Consider the following 19287-nt stretch of genomic DNA (forward strand, 5'->3'; position numbering starts at 1 on the left):
GTTTTTCTCGGAAGCTTCACCGCACTTGACTAAGACAAATCACAGTGCCTGTATATGGTACAGGTGACCTTTCACCTTTTCATTCATACATTGTCGACACTGATGCCAGATTTGCAAGTTGCAAATCCTTACCCGAGGCACTGTGATGAGAATTTCTTTAGGCTACATAGAACCTTTTAAACACTGGCAGAGCTAGAGGGGGGCAGCCGGGGCACTGCCCCCACCTAAAAAGATGCTTGGACATTTTTTCTCATCCCCTTATGTAACGTATAGTGAATTTTCATCAGCGTATTCATAAAAAATAAAAGGTTTTGTGGCAGGACACCCTGAGCTATCTTTAGCCCGTCCAAAGAAAAAAAATCCGAACTTTGCCAATGCCTTAATGAGGGCACATACTGTGGATCCCTTTTTTCATTTTATCTTTAATACATCGAGTCAGACATTTTCCCGGGAAGTTCATTTCTAATATTATATTGAAACCAAATGACCAGTGCCTGTTAATGCCATATAAGTCAATCAAAGCTTATGCAAAGTTGACAGCGCCCTATTCCTCCCTCCCCGTGCACCTTCGTTATGGAAACGTAAATTGGCAAACTCAGCTGGAGGCATGTTGACTTGTGACGGCAGGATTGTTTACCGCATTTGAGCAGAGTGGTCGGTCTCACGACTCTTGCGCCGCGAGTGTGTTCCCATGGTTACCGAGTGTACTATTGCGAAGAGAAGCAAAGCGATCGAGATGGGCGAATATACCCACACTCTGCTTATAGTATCTCCTTCCCAGCTCAAAGAATCTGTCTGCAAAGCTTACTATGTGGAGACTTTTCAAAATGTGTCTGGACAATACTCAAGTCACTCTCGTGCTTGGCCTGCTGCAGTCCAGTATGGATGAGAATACTGAAGTGTGTTGACTAGGTCCGCTTCCATCATTCTGAATACATAAAAGAAGAGAAAGAATCCAATGGTGGAATCAGGCTCAATAAAGGGGATGCAATTGATAAAATGCCTTTACAAAGATCAATTCTCATTTCACACTGAGAGGTTTTGAGTGGGCAATGTAAATATGCAAACTACAAACACAATAAGAAACTTTATTAAATAGCTCCATGTTAAATGGGGCTATAAACGGCATTATATAGGCAGCCTGGAATAACTGATGTAAATAAACTTCTTAGCATGCCTGCGGCCATTTGGTGTTCACATGAATGGACGCACAACTTGGGCACAAATGGGACTGGATCAGCTCCCAGGTGGACACGACGACACTGAAGTCCAGCTGATGCTTGGGAATGTTCTGCATCACTAATCCTTGTCATTTCTATCTTCAACGCTGCTCTCGCTCTGCACTCCTCCTTATTATTGAATCCATCCTGCTTGCGCCATTGCAGATGTAGTCCATTTTGCAATATGCAGTGGCCATAAATAAAGCTCATAAATGCACATCCTTAGTTACACGTCGCCGATACCGCAGCGGGAAAAAAACCATACGATGTTAGAATTGAAAATCTATACCGAATAAATATACAATCAATCTGAGCTGAACTATTATGTCGAGCGATGGGAGCTATGTGTTAACTAGCAGAGTTATGGTCTTGGTTTTAATGGGCAACTAAAAGGGAACGTGTGACTCACAGACTGTTCCTAAATCACAACCAGTGCACTTTTTCAGCTCTTTTCTGACATCTAATGGTAATGTCTGCAAATGACATCAATGTTGCTGCTGGCTTGAGCTACTTTGTGAAGGGATTTGCTTTTAAAGCCGGCTTGCTTTTGCCTAAGACCCATTCTTAACATGCATCTGTAAAAATATTGATTTAAGCTTGCCAAATAAATGTGACTATGACTCAGAAGCTAGCAAGTGTGAAGAAGTAGTCAAATGTATTTGTTGACACGTTTGTACTCACATATCTTTTACATTTTATTTGACCTTCTTTGAAAGGCACAACAGGCCCCAACGTCGCCCCCCCCAAAAAAAAAGAAACTCAATGAGTTGAAAAAAGATGAAGAAGAAAGACAGAAGGAAAAGCATCACATTGAAATCAACAGAAACAAATCATGTCAATGTTAACATTCTTTAATATGGTGAACATTAGGGTCATTTCTAATATTTGTCCTCAACATGGAGTTATTAAACAAAAACATTTTTTTTTTTTAATATTTGTTTCCGAAACCTAACGATGAGTCAATCCCACTGATGCCGATGATGTGAGACCTCTGATGACTTACAAATGTTGTGATGTCATTCATGACTAATTAGGTATTACCACATTGAGGGGATTATGTAATAGTTCGACCGCCGTCAGGATCCCAGGTCCGTTTTTTTTTTTCTCGAAAGGCTGCCGCCGCATCTACCATTGTGTATGGCCAATAGGAACATCAATGGCCATGATTTACAGAGATGCTTCAAAAGAACACGACTCCTCCTCTACATGTGGACCCAGATGACAGCGAATGGATGACATTATTTAAGAGGTGATGAAGTTTCATCTTGTTATCGTGAGGATGAAGCTGTTGTCGCAATTCGGACAAAAGTAGACTTAACCGCCGCTCATCTTGCTCTACAGAGTGCCCAACCAAGTTAGTCCCGCTGGCTGTAAGGAGGAGAAAAAATCATGGTGGCACCGAGTCTTGGGCTGTGAAAAAGGGGCGGATGTTAGTTGCCCTAGGTAAATAAATTGACTTTAAACTTTGAAACCTGCAGCCTGTCTCTCTAAAACAAAACGGACTTCTGATTTTTTGGCCCCACAGTTCCAGTGACTCAGGATACAAATGTGCTGCAATAAAAAAACACAAGAGCAACAACTTGTGGCCCTGTTGCATGGTAAGTATGACAAAAAGCACTTTATGCACCACCAAATGGAATGTTTTTTCTCATCATTCCAAAAGAGATGCGGTGACGTTGCTGAAAAAAAGAGCCTGCAAGAGCAGAGCACTTCCACCTCTCTCTCGGGAATGGTGAAAGTGTGTGAAATCCAGCCAGTAAAAAAGAAATCCCTCAGGGTGTCCTTCCAAGAAGACCACCTAAGCACAAGTCCCAAAGACCCGGAGACAGATTGTGTCCCAAAACCCATCAAATCCATCATCAGAAATGTCAGCGCTGAACAAAACAGACATTTGAAGTGAGTAAATCATTTGTGCAACACGCTGCCCCCCTACTTCAAAAGTCACATTTTCGGTGGGTGATTGATAACAAAAATGATGACATCATGTTTTTCCAACAGTGACATCATCCAAGATGACGTCGCTCCCACTGAGAAAAAAATACGGTGCTGCTGGGAGGTAAGTTTGACGCAAAGCAAAGCGCTTGCTCGTGAAGTTGCTGGGCCTTTGTTTTTTTCTGCCACAGAGATGTCAAGTGGCGCCAAATCCGAAGCAGAACTCTTCGGTGGGGTTAAGAGGCCTTCCGGAGAACAGGACAAGTTGGAAGATGAAGAATAAAAAATACAATGAAGCAATACAGGCCACACCCATGAAGGCAACCTTGAGACTTAAACAGTACAAATATCTTGGGTGGGTTTGCACACAGTGGGTCAGGGGGAAATGTAAAAAAATATATAAATTTAAAAAAAAACTGAAAATACCCAAAAGTCATGGAGGGACAGTGCCCACCAAGCCCCCCCCCCCCCCCCCTCTACTCCCGCCACTGTCTGTTTGTAACAGGGTAATTTATAGAGATATTATTTAGTTAGTTTTATTTTTTAATTATTATTTATATATATTTTTTTAAAATAATAACTGACTTGTCTTTGTGGTGCATCAGGCTTCCCAACCCAGCGCAGATCTGCTACATGAATGCCAGCCTGCAGAGCCTTCTGACTCTGGCAGATTTTGTTGAAGGCATCAGCTGCCAGCAGCCCATTTGGAGTTTGAGTCCCGAGGCCGCTCTACTAAAGTAAGCTGTGGCAACACGTAACGTAGCTCGGATCGCATGTCTTTCTCTTTTGCCCTCTCCAGGTCATTTATGAACATCAGCGCATGTCACAGCTCCAGTAATGTGGAGCAAAAAATCAACTGCCTTTACGCGTTCAAGAACGTTGTCTCCACCTCGGTGCCAGAGTTTCGAGATCTAGGCCAGAAAGTAAAAACATTTCCAATTTGATTTTGTATGACATCCTTTTTGGATTTGAATCTGCGTCTGCATTTACAGGATGCCCATGAGTTCCTGACTTCTCTACTTGATCAAATCCGAAATCTGAAGCCGCTCCAGCAGAATCTGGCCTCCGCTATAGGAAAAACCTACACGTGTCCGGTGGAAGAACACTTTGTTTTCAAGATGCAAAACATCAGAATGTGTTTGAGGTACTACAAAAACAATGAATGACGACTGCTGCGTTAATGTTGCGGACCTCCCTCCGTAGGTGTAGCAAGACATTTACTCGAGAGGAGGAATTTACCAACCTCTCCCTGGACCTGCTACCTGGTTGTGGAACAGTTAAGGAAATGCTTCAAAATTATCTGAAGGTAACCTAAGAGAAGATTGGTTGATTTCCACCAAACTTTAGGAAGAACGTGAAATCTTGTGTGGCAGAATACACAGGTGGACTTTCAATGCGAGTGTGGATCCAACACATCATTGCAGAGCTCCTCCTTTATCACCCTGCCAAGGTATATCCACCTCTAATGAGTGATATTGAAAACTTTAATCATTCCATTCCTCCCCATCTACAGAGTGCTGGTCTTGCACCTGAAGCGCTTTGTATTCTTTTCAATATTTGGCTCAATAAAGGTTCGTCGGCCTGTCTCACTTTCTAAGGAGTTGTTTCTCCCACCCAAAGAGGTAATGTGAGATGATGACAACCTCAAATTTAAGAGAAAGTACATACTTGGGCCGTTGGTTCTTTACAGGATGGGGCTCGTTACAATTTGGTGAGCATTATCAATCATAATGGCTTTACGACAAGCAGCGGTGAGATAATCAGCCTAATGAAGTTTTGGTTTTCTTTTCTTTTTTGTCCTTGAGTAGACAGCTTTTATGGGCACTTTGAAATGAATTAAACTTGCCTTCTCCTTTAGGGCACTATATTAGCGATGGAGTGGATCCGGCAGTGCAAGACGAGGACCAGACTGATCGCTGGTTCACCTACAATGACCTGGATGTCCAAGAAACAAGTTATGGCGCTGTGTGCAACAAGCGGCAAACGACTGCCTATGTCCTTTTTTACAGAAGGCATAAGGAGAATGACCTGTAACTCAACATAGTGGAGGTGAGAGGTACTCTGCTCCACTATACTCCAAGGGCCAAAGATGGGATGAGGTGGATAGATACAATGTCACTGTCGATTGCTTGTAAGTGAGCACAGCACCTATGGGTGCAACAAGCAGCGTCCTCACAGCTCTCCAGAAGTATTTTTCCAGAGCTGTCACAGTTTAGAGAGGTGAGTTAAACTCTATTCTTGCAGGTGATCTTGCACAACCTCAACATGCATACAGAACTGAATATGAACGTTACAACTCCTCTTGGTAAGCTATGACTGAAATTTAGAAAATAATGAATTTTTTCAAATGTAAAAGCAATTCCTAATATGATTCATTATGGGGAATATACACCCTGACATTGCTATTTTTACTGTTTTCTACTGTTTAAATAAAAAAAATGTCCAAAAGAATAGGAGAAAATAATTTCTGATATTTTGTCTGAACCAACACAAGTGGATAAGCCCTTTTGGAAATGGATATTTCTTAGTCAAGCCGTCGATATGGAAATAAATACAAATCACGAGAACTGCGGAACCTTTGCGTGTCGTTGTTTCCTGCCCTCCATATACACGGACGGACTAGAGCGTGTGTGCCGGTAAATTGCCGTCGTCTAAATCGTCTGTGATCCCTTGTATCGGATATATGCAGTTGTCAAGCTTCCCTCTTTCTATTTGTAAGTTTGCACAATTAGTTGATCATGTTCATAAAATGATCATTATTTGGATTTAGAAGTCGTATCTTATGTTGCTCGTGCAAACAGTAGCCCGGTTTGAATGTTAACGCTAACCCTAACAAATGAATTTTTATGAAGCGGTCAATCGTATTGTTTTGTTTTTTTAAAGCTGCGTTTTGTTACCATTAGATGAAATAAGTGCACGTTAACATTTGATCATATTGAATCAACAAACATTAAAACAAAAAAGATGTCAGTAACGTGCATCAATGATTTCATATTTTGTAAAGTGTACTTACATTTTGAGCACCAAGTGCACTTGTGACTCTCAAATCTTAATCAGGGCAAATCCGACTTTCCTCCGCTGTGCAGCAAATAAGAACGAAATTAAGACAAGGCAGCCAATTTAGTGCTTCAAAAAGCTCACGTTGCACCAGCAAAAAAAAAAAAAAATCTACAAGATTATGAATACTATACTGGAGTAGTGATGATCTCGTCTCATTTTATTCACAAATAATTACTCTGCAGTCTGGGACTGTTTTTTATTTTATTTTTTTATACTACTTAATGGAGGAATGGCAACAGCTGCATACACAGGTTTATTGCACCTTCCGCTATCTAATGGAAGAGCATTTAGTTGTTATGCCTGCTGGACGCTGGCATAAATGAACAAACATTTATTTATAATTAATAATTATTTTGTACAAATTAATAAAAACGAATTGTTGACGTGAGAAAAAAGGTCATGACTCATTTGTCATATTAACCATGTTTCCACTTCTCTTTAGGTGTGCCTCTAAGTTGCCATCAAAATAAGTCATGGCATCACTGGTGAGTAATGGTTTATGGCTTGGTGACATAATGCTCCCTTGCAATCAATGTGACTTCATTTATTTCGATGTTTATTTTTCATTTGTGATATATTTAATAGGCTGCTGATTTGCGGGAGGGAGAACGATGGAACTTTGTAAGAGAAACTGTTTGTCTGTGTTGCAGGGGGGCAGCAGCAGTTCTTCAGGCACGGAATTCATTGTGCGAGTCCCTAAGTGAGTCACTTACAGCACATCTTGAACTACATTAAACGTCATGTAGATACTCTGGAAAAATACAGAGACATTAAAATATCATTTGTTTGCATCATTGTTTTTAGTTTCTGGTTTTCATCCCGTAGGAATACTAGCAAGAAATACAACATAATGTCTTTTAACGCCGGGGATAAAGTCAACTGTTCAACATGGACACAGGTAAGTGTTAATAGAATGATGAATGGAACCAATATTTAGGTGAATGCCTTCCTTCCATTAGGCTCGCATGGAGAGAGACATGAGTGGTCGCAAGATCTACGGTGAAGAAGAGACGCCGGAAGGTGCAGCTGGCAGCGAGTTTGGCAAAAAGCAGCGCGAGGAGGCGCGCCGGAAGAAATTTGGCATTGTGACACGCGAGTTCAAAGTTGAGGACCAGCCTTGGATTCTTAAAGTCAACGGCAAGGCGGGAAAAAGGTGTGATGGGGGGGGGGGGGGGGAATTCAATTATGATAACGAAAGATGATCAAGTTTGTCTGTTTGTCGATCTAAGGTTCAAAGGTCTGAAAAAGGGCGGCGTCACCGAAAATGCATCCTACTACATCTTCACCCAGTGCCCCGATGGAGCTTTCGAAGCCTTCCCCGTGAACGGCTGGTACAACTTTACCCCCGTGGCCAAACATCGAACTCTCACGGCGGAGGAGGCTGAAGAGGAGTGGGGCAGGTGAGACAGAAAAGAAGTTTGAACTTTGCCTCATCATGGGAACACTTGTTTTCGTTCCACACGCAGGAGGAACAAGGTGGTGAATCACTTCAGCATCATGCTCCAGCGACGTCTCCGTGAGCAAACGCAGGGTGACGAGGAAGAGGAAGAGAGTGAGAAATCGGCCAAGAAGAAGAAGAAGGGCCGAGGCAACGACCTGCGCATCCACGATATGGAAGACGATTTTGACGTGAGCAGCGACGATAGCGACAACAGTATGGGCGAAGGTGAGTTTGTCAAACACCGCTTCTTCTTCGTCACGCAGCCGTGATGACAAGGTTCTGGCTTGTAGATGGAGAAGGCAAGACCAAGACAAAGAGCGACGCGGGGAAAGGAAAATCCAAGAAGAAGCGCAATGACAAGGAGGCTTTGGAAGACAGCGATGATGGCGACTACGAGGGGCTCGAGGTGGATTACATGTCGGATGAAAGCAGGTCAGATCCCGAGGAGAGGAAAATCTTTTGTTGCCATTTTGTCTCCAATGAATCCCTTGTGTGCTCTTCTATAAGCAGTTCGGATGAAGAGCCAGAAAAAGGAAGGCCCAGCAAAGGAGAAGATGTCCCGAAAGGTCAAACCACGATATTATGATGCTCACATTTTGAAGCAATATGTAGTTCATGTGAGGGGTTTTTTTTTTCTTTTCTTTAACTTTCCAGGGATTGATGAGGCCTCAGAAAGCGAGGAAGAGAGCGAAGAGGAGAAACATAACGAGGAGGAAACTAAAGAAGAGGAAGAGGATGAGGAAGGGAAGAAGACACCAGCGCAGACAGAAAAGAAGAAGAAAAAAGGTACAAAGTCTCTTCAACGTTAGAAAGATAGTCCAAGCAGCTTTCATGGCGACACTCCAAAAATGCATTTTGCAGACAGCAGCGGCGAATCGGACAGCTCGGACGACAGCGACATCGAGGGAGAAACGGCCTCTGCTTTGTTTATGGTGGTTAGTGTGTGTGTGGTTGAATAAATGTGACTCATGTTAAAAAAAACCGACATGTTGAAGAGATGTGACTTACCCAAACTGACTCTTGTCCGTCGTCCGTCTGGTAGAAGAAGCGCACTCCTCCAAAACGCGCAGGCGGGCGCGGCTCCGCCGGAAGCTCTAGAACCGGCAGCCGGCCGGGTACGCCGTCGATCGATCCCGCCGCCACCTCCAACACACTCCGTGCCGCGGCCAGCAAGCTCGAGCAAGGTACGTACGTTCGGGTGACATCTGCGGTGGTCCCCCGCAAAAAACCTGCGCCAAGCAGATTTGATTTTACAACAGGTAAAAGACAGACGCAAGGTCCGGGGACCGACTCGCCGGCCGCTAAAAGGCTCAAGATGGACCCCAGTGGGCAGAGCCCCGCCCCCTCTGGGAAGAGCACACCTCAACCCCCATCAGGAAAATCAACTCCCAGTTCCAGGTATTGTTCTCATTTATCAACGACACCTCCAGAGCTGGCATCAAAGGCTCTTTTTGGCTCCCACAGCGACGTCCAGCTGACAGAAGAAGCGGTCCGCCGCTACCTGATCCGGAAACCCATGACCACCAAAGACCTGCTGAAGAAGTTCCAAACCAAGCGCACAGGCCTGAGCAGTGAGCAGACCGTCAATGTGCTGGCGCAGATTCTGAAACGGCTCAATCCCGAGCGCAAAAACGTCAACGATAAAATGCATTTTTATCTCACGGAGTGAACGACAGAAGGGGCTGGAGGAAGGTCAAAGAACCATTTCGGGATGTTTTGCTATTGTGGTGATGAACAAAAGTATTGTATTGAAGGAAAAAATACTTGACAACTAAGAACTTGATAATGGAATTAGTCTGTTTTCTAATAAAACTTAAAACAATGAAGCATGTTTGGGCATTTTTTGGTGCTGGCAATTTTGAATGCATGTCACATTACCTACACATTTAACTTGGCAAGAAAAAGAGGACTGCATTTTGATAAACATGCTAATGGGTAATATTTCATGAAATATTTATTTATGAAGGAACCCATGAAAATATGGACTCACACTATACACTTGTCAAATGCGAACCAAGTCTTTTCACACTTCACTGGACGACATCGAGCAGTGAAAACCATTTTCATTGTCTTTGGATCTCAGGTAGAATTCGCCTCAAGTGCATTTTAAGCCGGAAGGTTCCGACAAATAACCGAAATGCGTCGCTGCCGAGGCACTCTCTGTCCATTAAACAAAGACTGCTCATCTTTTAAGATCTCATGGGTGAAGTCGTATCTGGCCTGCTCCCTGAAATATGAAAAGAAAGACGTCGGTGCCAAAGCCAAGCGGATGTATATCTCCGACTAATCCGTGACCGACCTCAGAATGTAGAGGGAGCGCCTGGGCAGGAGCAGGTCAAGCCACTCGCTGGGGGAATCTGCTTTGACGAGGCGCATGACACAATCTGAGAGAAGACTTAATCCGGCGATGGTGCTGCCACAGAACTATGAAGAAAAAAAAAGATCATCATACATCCTGTACATCTCCAATTGACATGTGTCATTTACCTTCACACTGTCAACGTGAGGTTTGATATAACCGGTTTTGTCCAGATCCAGGACGTGGACCGGCCCAAGAAGTGAGCTTCCAGACGCAAACGCTACAGACCGGACACGGGCTAAGATGGTCTGGCATGCTCCTCCCCACGTCACACGTTCCGTTTCTCGGTAGCCATGAATAGCCTAAAAGAAAACAGGTGAGCACACGAATCATAATAATAATCCGAAGTACTTACATCATCCCAGTGATCAAATTCGTAACGTTTCTTCTTTAAACCAGGTTCCAGCTCCCGCAGAAGTTCAGCCTCCTCTTCCTCGGTGATAAAGGCCGACCTCACCTCCACCTGTGTTCCGAGTCTGTGCACCAGAGCCCGGCTTGAGCCGACCAGCAGTAGCGGTTCCGCTTTCAGGTTTGCCAAAGAGTTCAGATAACAAGCGGAACTTTTGTAAAAAGCTGCTTTGTGGACGTTTTTCGCTGCCACCGCGGTAAGTAATAGTTTCATATTCGAGTTGAAAATCCAAGTTCTGCACTGTTATGTTGCTGTCAGCGGAGGGGGCCATATGTAAAACGTGATGCATTCTGGGTAGTGTAGTGTAGTCAGAGGAAAATAGTGCTGCTGCAGTTCTTCAATTTGGCCACAAGAGGGCAGTAAAATTCATTATTTCAACGTCAACTGTGCGTTCTTTTGATTCTTTTTGATTTTTTTAAAGTCTCACGGTACCTTTCTATATTAGATGACACTAAAAAGAAGAGAAGTTTGCTAATGGACGCACAGCACCTGATTGCGTTGCGGTTCTGACCCAAAATAAACACTATGGCGCTATTGTCAATATGCGTGCGTGGATGGTAACATTTTTGAGAAACTGATGACTTCATCCTTACAAAAGATTCCCTGAGAAAAAAAAATGACCTACTTAGGACTCAGGACTTTTACCCTTTTCTCTACTCACTGCGTTTTTTCAGGACAATCACACATAGACTGTAGAGAATAATAGACGATATACCTTGTACCAAATATAGTATTTGAAGAAAACCCAGCAGCGGTCCCCAATTGCTTTCTTTATTGAATGTTTTTCCTCCAGCAATGTGTTGTTGACTGATATTAGTATCCAGCTTCCTTTTTTTGTTTGTTGCACGGATGTGGATTCATCTGGCAGAGGTTTACATCTCAAGTCTGCATGGGATGGAGCAGGTTCAGCAGGGGCGGAGTGCACTCCAAGCATCCAGCCATTGAATTATTCAGTCTTATGAATCATTGAGTCACGATCCGCTCCTTTTTCGGCCCTCTCCTCACATCTCCAGAAACAGCCAGCCAGCCAGCCAGCTAGCCACCATTTTTATTTCGTTTACAGCGAGCGAGAAATACATACGCAGCGGTCTGAAGGCTAAGCTTGCCTTCACCAACTTTCTTTCTTTCTTTCTTTCTTTCTTTCTTTCTTTCTTTCTTTCTTTCTCTCTTCTCTCTTTCTCTCTTTCTCTCTTTCTCTCTCTTTCTCTTTCTCTCTTTCTCTCTTTCTCTTTCTTTCTCTCTTTCTTTCTTTCTCTCTTTCTCTCTTCTCTTCTCTCTTTCTCTCTCTTTCTTTCTTTCTTTCTTTCTTTCTTTTCTTTCTTTCTTTCTTTCTTTCTTTCTTTCTTTCTTTCTTTCTTTCTTTCTTTCTTTCTTTCTTTCTTTCTTTCTTTCTTTCTTTCTTTCTTTCTTTCTTTCTTTCTTTCTTTCTTTCTTTGTCTGTCCGTCTGTCTTTGGCTGCGGACGTGCCCTTGCGGCGGGGTCGCGGAGCCTCTCCCAGTCGGAAGCTTTGCTTAAATGGACACAAAGCTAAACGATCGCTTTGCTTTCCGGCGTATCAGATAGATGTTTAAGGTCGTGCCGTTATCGATTGGCGTCTGCACGAGGAAGGTTTCTGTCCCGTTTCAATCTCCAGCACGGGCTGGATTCCTTCTCCCGGTCACCCTTAAATATGTATCGTCATTTCCCATTCACCGAGGCAGCTATTTGTGGAGTCAATCAATTAGGAAACAGAAGAGATTTTCACCAAAGTGATGTTTGTGGCTTCTCTGTTTTTTTCTTCTCATACAAAATGAATGGGCCTTTTCGCTTAAGTTGAAAATTGTCAAATGGAGTTATTAGCTTTACATTTGTGTAGATTGTAAGATGAAATGTTGATGTGGCATGGCCCATCACTCTTTGCATTTCCATCCACGCATATGCTAGTTATGGCCCTGGTGGACAGGCACTTTAATGGCTACGGCTTCAGGGTTACAAGTTGTCACCGTGAAGGCGCTCAATAGAATTAAGAGCACCACCAAATGTCTTCCTGCATGTCATCTGCAACATTTTGCACTGCCGCTGGTGCCCAATTGCTGATCTGGCATCAATAGTTGTTTGTCTCGGTTCCACTCCATGGTTGTGGATTGGGATGGGCTCCAGCCTACCTGCAATCTTAATGAGGATCAACAGAAAAGAAAATGGATGGATGAATTAGGAATATAGTCAGCAGCTCGTGCACTCATTTGCTTATTCTATTGTTTCACTTTTCTTCTTTGCCATCGTGACCGAAATGAAAGACTTTTCTTCACCGGGCGGAGGTCGAACCCTATTTTGGGATTAGTTCAGAAATTGAGACTTTTCTGCTCGAGAGAAAAGCTATACTTGCAGTCTACTACAATTCTTGGGCGTTCTCCTCGTTGGAGGAGCCTTGGATGTTGTGCATGCATGTAATGGCGAATGGTCACACCTTCAGACGCCTTCTGAGCGAGTCGAGGTGGCCAACTTGGAGAGGGCGGGGGGGGCTGTAGTATAGAGCGAGCCAGCCAGCGAGCGAGCGCTCTCCTCCTCCATTAATTTCCAAATGTCTGTTACTAAGAATAGCCGCCTCCCCTCCTTCTCCTCCTTCCATCTCGAACAAACACACCACTCGCGCGCACGTCCTCCTGGCGCCGTTGCAGGTGCGCACGTGTACGCGCCGCATATCACCAATCCCCCCCTCTTGCAATTTCTAAGCGCATTCAAGCAAATTTCGAAATCGAGATTGACGGAGGGAGGGAGGGCGATCAATACTAAAGGCATTGTGAATCGGGGCTTGGTTCGAGTGCTGAGCAATAGTGAAGCGGGCTGCAAATGGCTTTGGCTGCTTGCGTCATCATGTGTGCGCTCCCGGTATGGCGCACGCATAAGCTGTGCGGCTGTGCATAGACACGCTGCTTTTGTCCTTTCTTTGCTTATTGTCTCCATCCATCCATCCATCCAGCTCTCCCTCCATTCCTGCGTCCCTCTCCTTCTCTCCTTCTCTCCTCCCCTCGGGGCTGCTGGTGGAGGAACCCATCACCCCCAGCCGCCGCCTCCACCTCCTCCTCCTCCGTACACTCACTCCAATGAGAAAGCGGGAGAACGGACGCTCGAGCAGGACATCCAAGCGGTCCAAGAGGACGGAGGTTCGACTTTATCGGGACACGGTGAGAGAGTCTGTCCATGGGAGGCGGCTGTAAGACGGCGGGGAAGAAGAGGCCGTCCCACGCCTGTCTTTGACGCCGTGTCCGTGGATGGCGAGGCAGGTGTTGCAAGCAGGGAGGAGGAGGATGCTGTTCGCTGCCGTTCGCTGCCGTTCGCTGCTCTCATCGTCTCCACTCCGACGGCATGGACATGTTAAAGCAAACATGGATTTCTCCTCTTTTTTTCTTTTTTTTGCACGACGTCTCGTCATTTGAAACCAATGACATTTTCCCCCCTCACTCGCGTTTGAGGCTTGTCAGCTCGTCCACTTGAAGGTAAAAATTAGCAGTGCTACGCTGCCACGTTATGGCAATTGCGGATGTTTTGGAAATAATGAAATAATGGTAGCATTTGACGTCCACTGTCTTTTAAGTCGACACGGCGGTTTCAGGGAGGAACAATTGCACCATCTGGCCACAGAAGCTTCCAGCTGTTTTTTAACATCACATGCCGTGAATGTGATTGATTAGGCCCCTTGTCGTTTTTCGAGGCGTCGCTACTATCAAGACATGTTGTCATGACAGTGAAGAAGTCAATTCGGTGGAGCCAACTGATGCAGCAGCCATGACCGGCCACGCTTGCTGTTGAATAAGTACCCACCATCCGGCGGCGGGGCTTCGTCCTCGGACGGATCCGACGAGACCGTAAGGACTTGAGACGCCCTTCGGCGCCAGCCAAAAGCCCAAACGTCTGATTCCCCCGGCAGAGACGGACAGGGAAGGTGGTCTCTACGTGCAGGGCCCCCCTAGCCCCCCCAGAAGCTGCAGAACCGTTTGAACATATGAGATGTTCTGATCCGGATGGGATGTAATGTGCGGCTGTGCAGCTGAGCACCGGTCTCCTTCTCCGCTGCTTCGTCAAGATTGGCTTCTGGTTTCCAGAGAATGGCGCGCTTCGGAGACGAGGTACCAGCCAGGTACGGCGGAGGGCCCGGTGGAGGGGGGCCCGCTGGTCGCGGCGGAGGCCGACAAGGAGGACCCCACGGACACGCTCACGGCCACGGCCATGGGCACGGGCTGGCCCACGGTCCGCCCCCGGGGCCGGGAGCCCAGAGAGTGTACAAGCAATCCATGGCTCAGAGAGCCCGGACTATGGCCTTGTACAACCCCATCCCGGTGCGCCAGAACTGCTTCACAGTCAACCGCTCCTTGTTTATTTTCAGCGAAGACAACTTTGTGAGAAAATACGCCAAAAAGATCACCGAATGGCCATATCCTTTTTGATTTTTCTCTCTGCACTACCGTAAGTACACAACCACTTGGCTCGTCAACGTGGAGCGAATGACGGGAGGTCTAACGAGAATGCGAGGCTGGACTTGTAATTTACGCTTAATGAAACGGCGGCGGCGGCGGCGGCGGCGGCGGCGGCGGCAGGAACCGCCTTTTTATGAGCTGTTGATCTGCATCAATCACTTGAGTTCGTAATTCCACGTCACATCACGTGGCCGCCCGCCTGATATACAATCCTTGGATAGTCTCCGTGAGATTGTGTTTTGATGCAGATAGGAGGTATCTAGGGGGCGCTACTGGGTGCTGATGTCAGCAAGTACAGAGTGGGAGAAAAAAATGGGAGGGATGAAAACCAGATTCGGCGTGTGTGTGTGTGTGTGTGTTTGCTGCTTTATTCCATATTACATTATGGGGACAGAAAATCGGAGGTCCCCATAAGAGCAATGAAAATTGACTAGTTCCAAAGTGTGTGTGTGTGTGTGTGTGTGTGTGTGTGTGTGTGTGTGTGTGTATGACGCAAGCTTTGGCATCACAATTCTGCAGGTGTCGTTCCAGTTATGACGTGTGCGAAAGTAGGGCCATCTTTTCACAAATCATGAAATGAATAGGGAGTGATTGAAATTGTGCGTGATCTTCATCCAAATGTGCGCAAATGAAACTTTGTGAGCGTTAACAACCCGAGTGGAAATTGGAGTCATGATTGTATCGATCGCTGACGATGCTTGAGCTGTGACACGCAACACTAATTGGGCTGCTCCGGTGAAATGCAGGAGCTAGTTATGCTTATGACTCACAGTCTATTAAGTAAACGACCGAGTCTGAGGAGTCGGATTTTGTTTGCTTCCGATTACTTCCAGTAAGCATTTGTGGGTTCAAGTGGAAGGAGGAAATTGGAGATGATTCCTTATCAATTATAAGGCCATGTCAGGTGACTGAAAAGTGTGTCTTGCAACATGGTTAACGCCAACTTTTTTTTTTTTTTTTTTCAAGCCATTCCATTTGCAGCCACTGAGCAGACCCGAGCGTGATGATGAATTTATGGTAGGAAAATATGTCGTCATGTGTCTCGGTGGACTCGTTGAGAGCCTTTATTTATTTGTGAACTGACTTTGGACACCAGGGGAGCGAGACGTAAATAACAATGTGCGCACGTCCTCGTTTTTATGGCTGTTTAATTACAATTGGCATACTTGAAGGATGCAATTTAAGAGGGGGAGACGATAGACACATGGAACATTGGGCTACTAATTGTGGTTTAAAAAGAAAGAAAGAAAAAATCTGCCCACAAAAAGGTTGGGTGCTGTAATGCAGTATTAGTTTGGGGTGTGCATATTTATGCAACCAGGTTTTTCTACATCCTGTTGTATTTTTTTCTCTTCACAAAAACTATTTTTGTCTCTTGTTGAAAATAGAGAGCGAGTCAGTCTGCTCAAGTCCTCCATAGCAACTCTCCAGACATACATAAAACCTTTTATTTGATCCTTTTACAAATCTCACGAGGTCTCCGTTGCTTTGTGGAGGCACTCTCCAAAGAAATATGAGGAGAAAATGATTAGAAGGGTTGGACGGTAAAAGGCGGTCACGCCCAAAATGAAAGACAGAGAGCGAGGCCTGCTTGTTTTTGGCACTCCAAGTTGTGTGTTTACTGCAGAATCTAAATTATTGATTGTTTCTTTTTTTTTTGTGCCGCTTGCAAGTGTCAGTTGGTACCCACTGAACGTCCTGTCAGTAGATTGGTGTGTGTGTGTGTGTGTGTGTGTGTGTTACCGTGTGTGTTACTTACTGTGTGTGCATGCCCTCAAGGTTCAATATGGCTAAGTCATAGCTTTTCACTTTCTGCTAATAATAAATGTGTGAATTGATCCATGGCCTGAGTTTCATCAGGCGCTGCCGAGCTCATTGAAACTCAAATATCACATCCCGGTGAACGTTGTCATCTTTTCATTTCACACATTTTAGCAAATATTGGCTGTGCTGTGTGTGTGTTTTTCTAAAATATGCTTGTGTACGTCATTTACACCTGGTACACTGTAAGCCAGGGGTGTCCAAAGTTTTTGCAAGGAGGGCCAGATTTAATAAAGTGAAGGGGCCCGGGGGCCAATAGTTTTTTCAGACATTTTGAAAGCATAATTCTTTCAAAAAAGATGGTTGAATTGATATCATTTAATGAATTGTCTGGATTGTCTTTGTCCTTTTCATAAATGGGTTGGAGAGATTATAGATCACAATGATATGGCAAAAAAAATTATCTTGTACATTTATATCCACATAAGATGACATTTGGAAAGTGTTTTTATGGTCGGAGGGAGGGAGGGCGGGTCGTGACGTGGGACGGAGCTATTTTGGGGCTACGAAATACAGGCAGATTGTGTGTGATGGATTGATTTTTCGCTTGCCTGTGTTCTTTGGTCACGTGCGATGGCTGCTACTTGAAAACAATCTGCTTTCCACCTGCATGCATGCTGTGCTGACACACACACACACACACGAGAGAAGCACAAAGAAGGTAAACACGCATGGTTAGATCAGCACACTGCCAGTTAGCATCACCGCAAAGATTATGGCAAGAAACCCGCCAGAGCAAGTTTCTGCACACACTTAGCACCATCAGCAACTTGCCAAAGTGGCAATTCAGCTGTATTTGTGTGACGAGAGGCGGCGGCGGCGGCGGCGGCGGCGGCAGGCAGGGCTGAGGCAGGCACAACGCACGCAGGATAGAATATACCGACGGAGCAGATCGAGGAAGTCGTCTGCAAGGACTAAAACACTGATTGATGTTAAATCCTTCCGAGAAAGGCCAAGCAGGGCTAAAGTGGCCTTTGGGCTCAGCCATTTGTTTAGACGTGGTGCTGTGAAGGTAAACATTTGATAGCCGTGTATTTCGGATTTGCACGGTCGTCCTTCTGCGGAATTCGTGACAGCCAAATGAAGTGATTCCTACGACGTCTTGCCAACATCGTAAAGAGAGTCGTAACGTCAGACATGGTCGTTTGTGTAAGAGCACGAGAAGGCAGGCCACTCGCTCGCTTAGTTTAATACGAAGGTTGGCGCCTTCCCAAATGGTAGCAGCTGCTCCGTCGTCCATTGGCAGACCACTCTTGCTTGGCTTGTGTAGTCAGGTGGAATCCATGCATGCGTGATGCTTGAAGGAAGGAGGGCCGTTGGAGTGGGGCAGGACTGGCAAGGTTATTCAAGGGTAGACATGTTACGGTGTTTCAGATCAACGGCAAGCATTTCGCTGCCTCCGATTGATTTAGGAATTCCATAAGTTAATTTTTTTTTCAAATGCTGGAAATAATGATCAATCAAAAGAAATTGGTCCAGTTAGCAATTTGCAAGCGTGCCTTACGTTGGCTTTTCCGCAACATATGCTCTTGCGGCGTGTTGCGGATGGAAACGTGCCGAGTGCGTCTAAAGATGGAGTCGTGCGGCGATTACACACAGCACGCTAGCGCAGTGTCATATGCAGCATACTGTACCGTTTCCCTCCCACTCTCCGACATATAATCCCCCCCCCCCTTTTTTTTTTTTTTTTCACAGTCCTTGTGTGTGTTCTGCCACTAACCTACTTTCAACACGGCTGAGGAGAAAAAAAAAAATACCGCAATCCTCTCACACCCCTCTCCGTCTTGCGTTATCTCACATCTCAGCGCTCTTTTTGCTTTTCTCTGATTCCCCCCTCCACCACTTCTCTTCCTCTTTTATCCCCCCTTACTCTTTTCAATCACGTCTGTGCCCACAGGTCATTTTCTTTCTCTCTCTTTCATTTTACTCTCTATGTACATCACCCCCCCACTCCACTCTCTTTTTGGCTGCCTCTGCATTTGCTGACGTGGCATCTCTCCCATCCTTCCCTCTCTCTTTGTTCTTAGATATTGGACAGAGATGGGATGGTAGAGATGATTGATGGGCTCAGAGAACGGCGGAGTGACGGGAAGGGAAAAGACGAAAAGGCCAGGAAAATCGGTAGTTTTGAGGCAGAGGAGGAGCAACATGACAAAGGAAAATATTTAATCCCCCGGAAAAATTGTTCCCGTTTGCATCACGGAGAACATTCCGGGGGCTTGCTCGACCTACCGACGTCCCCGCAAACACAGGCAAGAGTGAAACACAGCGGGGACGTCAAAACATTTGACAAAGAAGCTTAAAGAGAGAACATCTCATCTCCCTTCCTCTCGATTCTTTCCTGGCTTTTCGAGTCACGGCTATATATAGTTGCGAGAAAGGCGCAGGAAACAATTCATTATTGAAGCTTTATGGCAAAGTGAGAGTCATTTATTCATGTGTAAGATCTTGTGTGGGTGCACACTTAGCCAGGTAAAGATGGAGATCATAATATTTTCCAACTCGGCATATCTTGTGTTTGGTCAGCTTGACAAAAATGCGCCACTGGGTGGAGCGTCGTCAAACACGGGATAAACTCGGACTACCTTGAG

At 45.2% G+C, this 19287-nt stretch overlaps 2 protein-coding genes across 5 annotated transcripts; one reads left to right on the forward strand and one right to left on the reverse strand.

Moving 5' to 3' along the window:
• Positions 1-5746: 5746 nt before the first annotated feature.
• gtf2f1 (general transcription factor IIF, polypeptide 1) lies at positions 5747-9479 on the forward strand. 4 transcript variants are annotated; one of them, XM_061303940.1, is made up of 14 exons: positions 5747-5866; positions 6655-6697; positions 6863-6912; positions 7038-7110; positions 7172-7365; positions 7442-7612; positions 7679-7878; positions 7944-8085; positions 8161-8219; positions 8308-8439; positions 8515-8588; positions 8696-8837; positions 8913-9051; positions 9118-9479. In XM_061303940.1, the coding sequence occupies exons 2-14, from the start codon at positions 6686-6688 to the stop codon at positions 9320-9322; spliced, it is 1593 nt and encodes a 530-aa protein (XP_061159924.1). In that variant the 5' UTR covers positions 5747-5866; positions 6655-6685; the 3' UTR covers positions 9323-9479. The 4 variants fall into 4 exon arrangements, with proteins under 4 accessions (XP_061159924.1, XP_061159926.1, XP_061159925.1 ...); XM_061303942.1 differs by having other exon boundaries at positions 8515-8585; XM_061303941.1 differs by having other exon boundaries at positions 8164-8219.
• Positions 9480-9582: 103 nt separating this feature from the next.
• alkbh7 (alkB homolog 7) lies at positions 9583-10716 on the reverse strand. Its single transcript, XM_061303945.1, has 4 exons — positions 10368-10716; positions 10141-10314; positions 9953-10077; positions 9583-9880 (listed from the first exon to the last, which is right to left on the reverse strand). The coding sequence occupies exons 1-4, from the start codon at positions 10632-10634 to the stop codon at positions 9760-9762; spliced, it is 687 nt and encodes a 228-aa protein (XP_061159929.1). The 5' UTR covers positions 10635-10716; the 3' UTR covers positions 9583-9759.
• Positions 10717-19287: the final 8571 nt, after the last annotated feature.

This window comes from Syngnathus typhle, linkage group LG17 (genome assembly GCF_033458585.1).
Source record: "Syngnathus typhle isolate RoL2023-S1 ecotype Sweden linkage group LG17, RoL_Styp_1.0, whole genome shotgun sequence".
NCBI lineage: Eukaryota > Metazoa > Chordata > Actinopteri > Syngnathiformes > Syngnathidae > Syngnathus > Syngnathus typhle.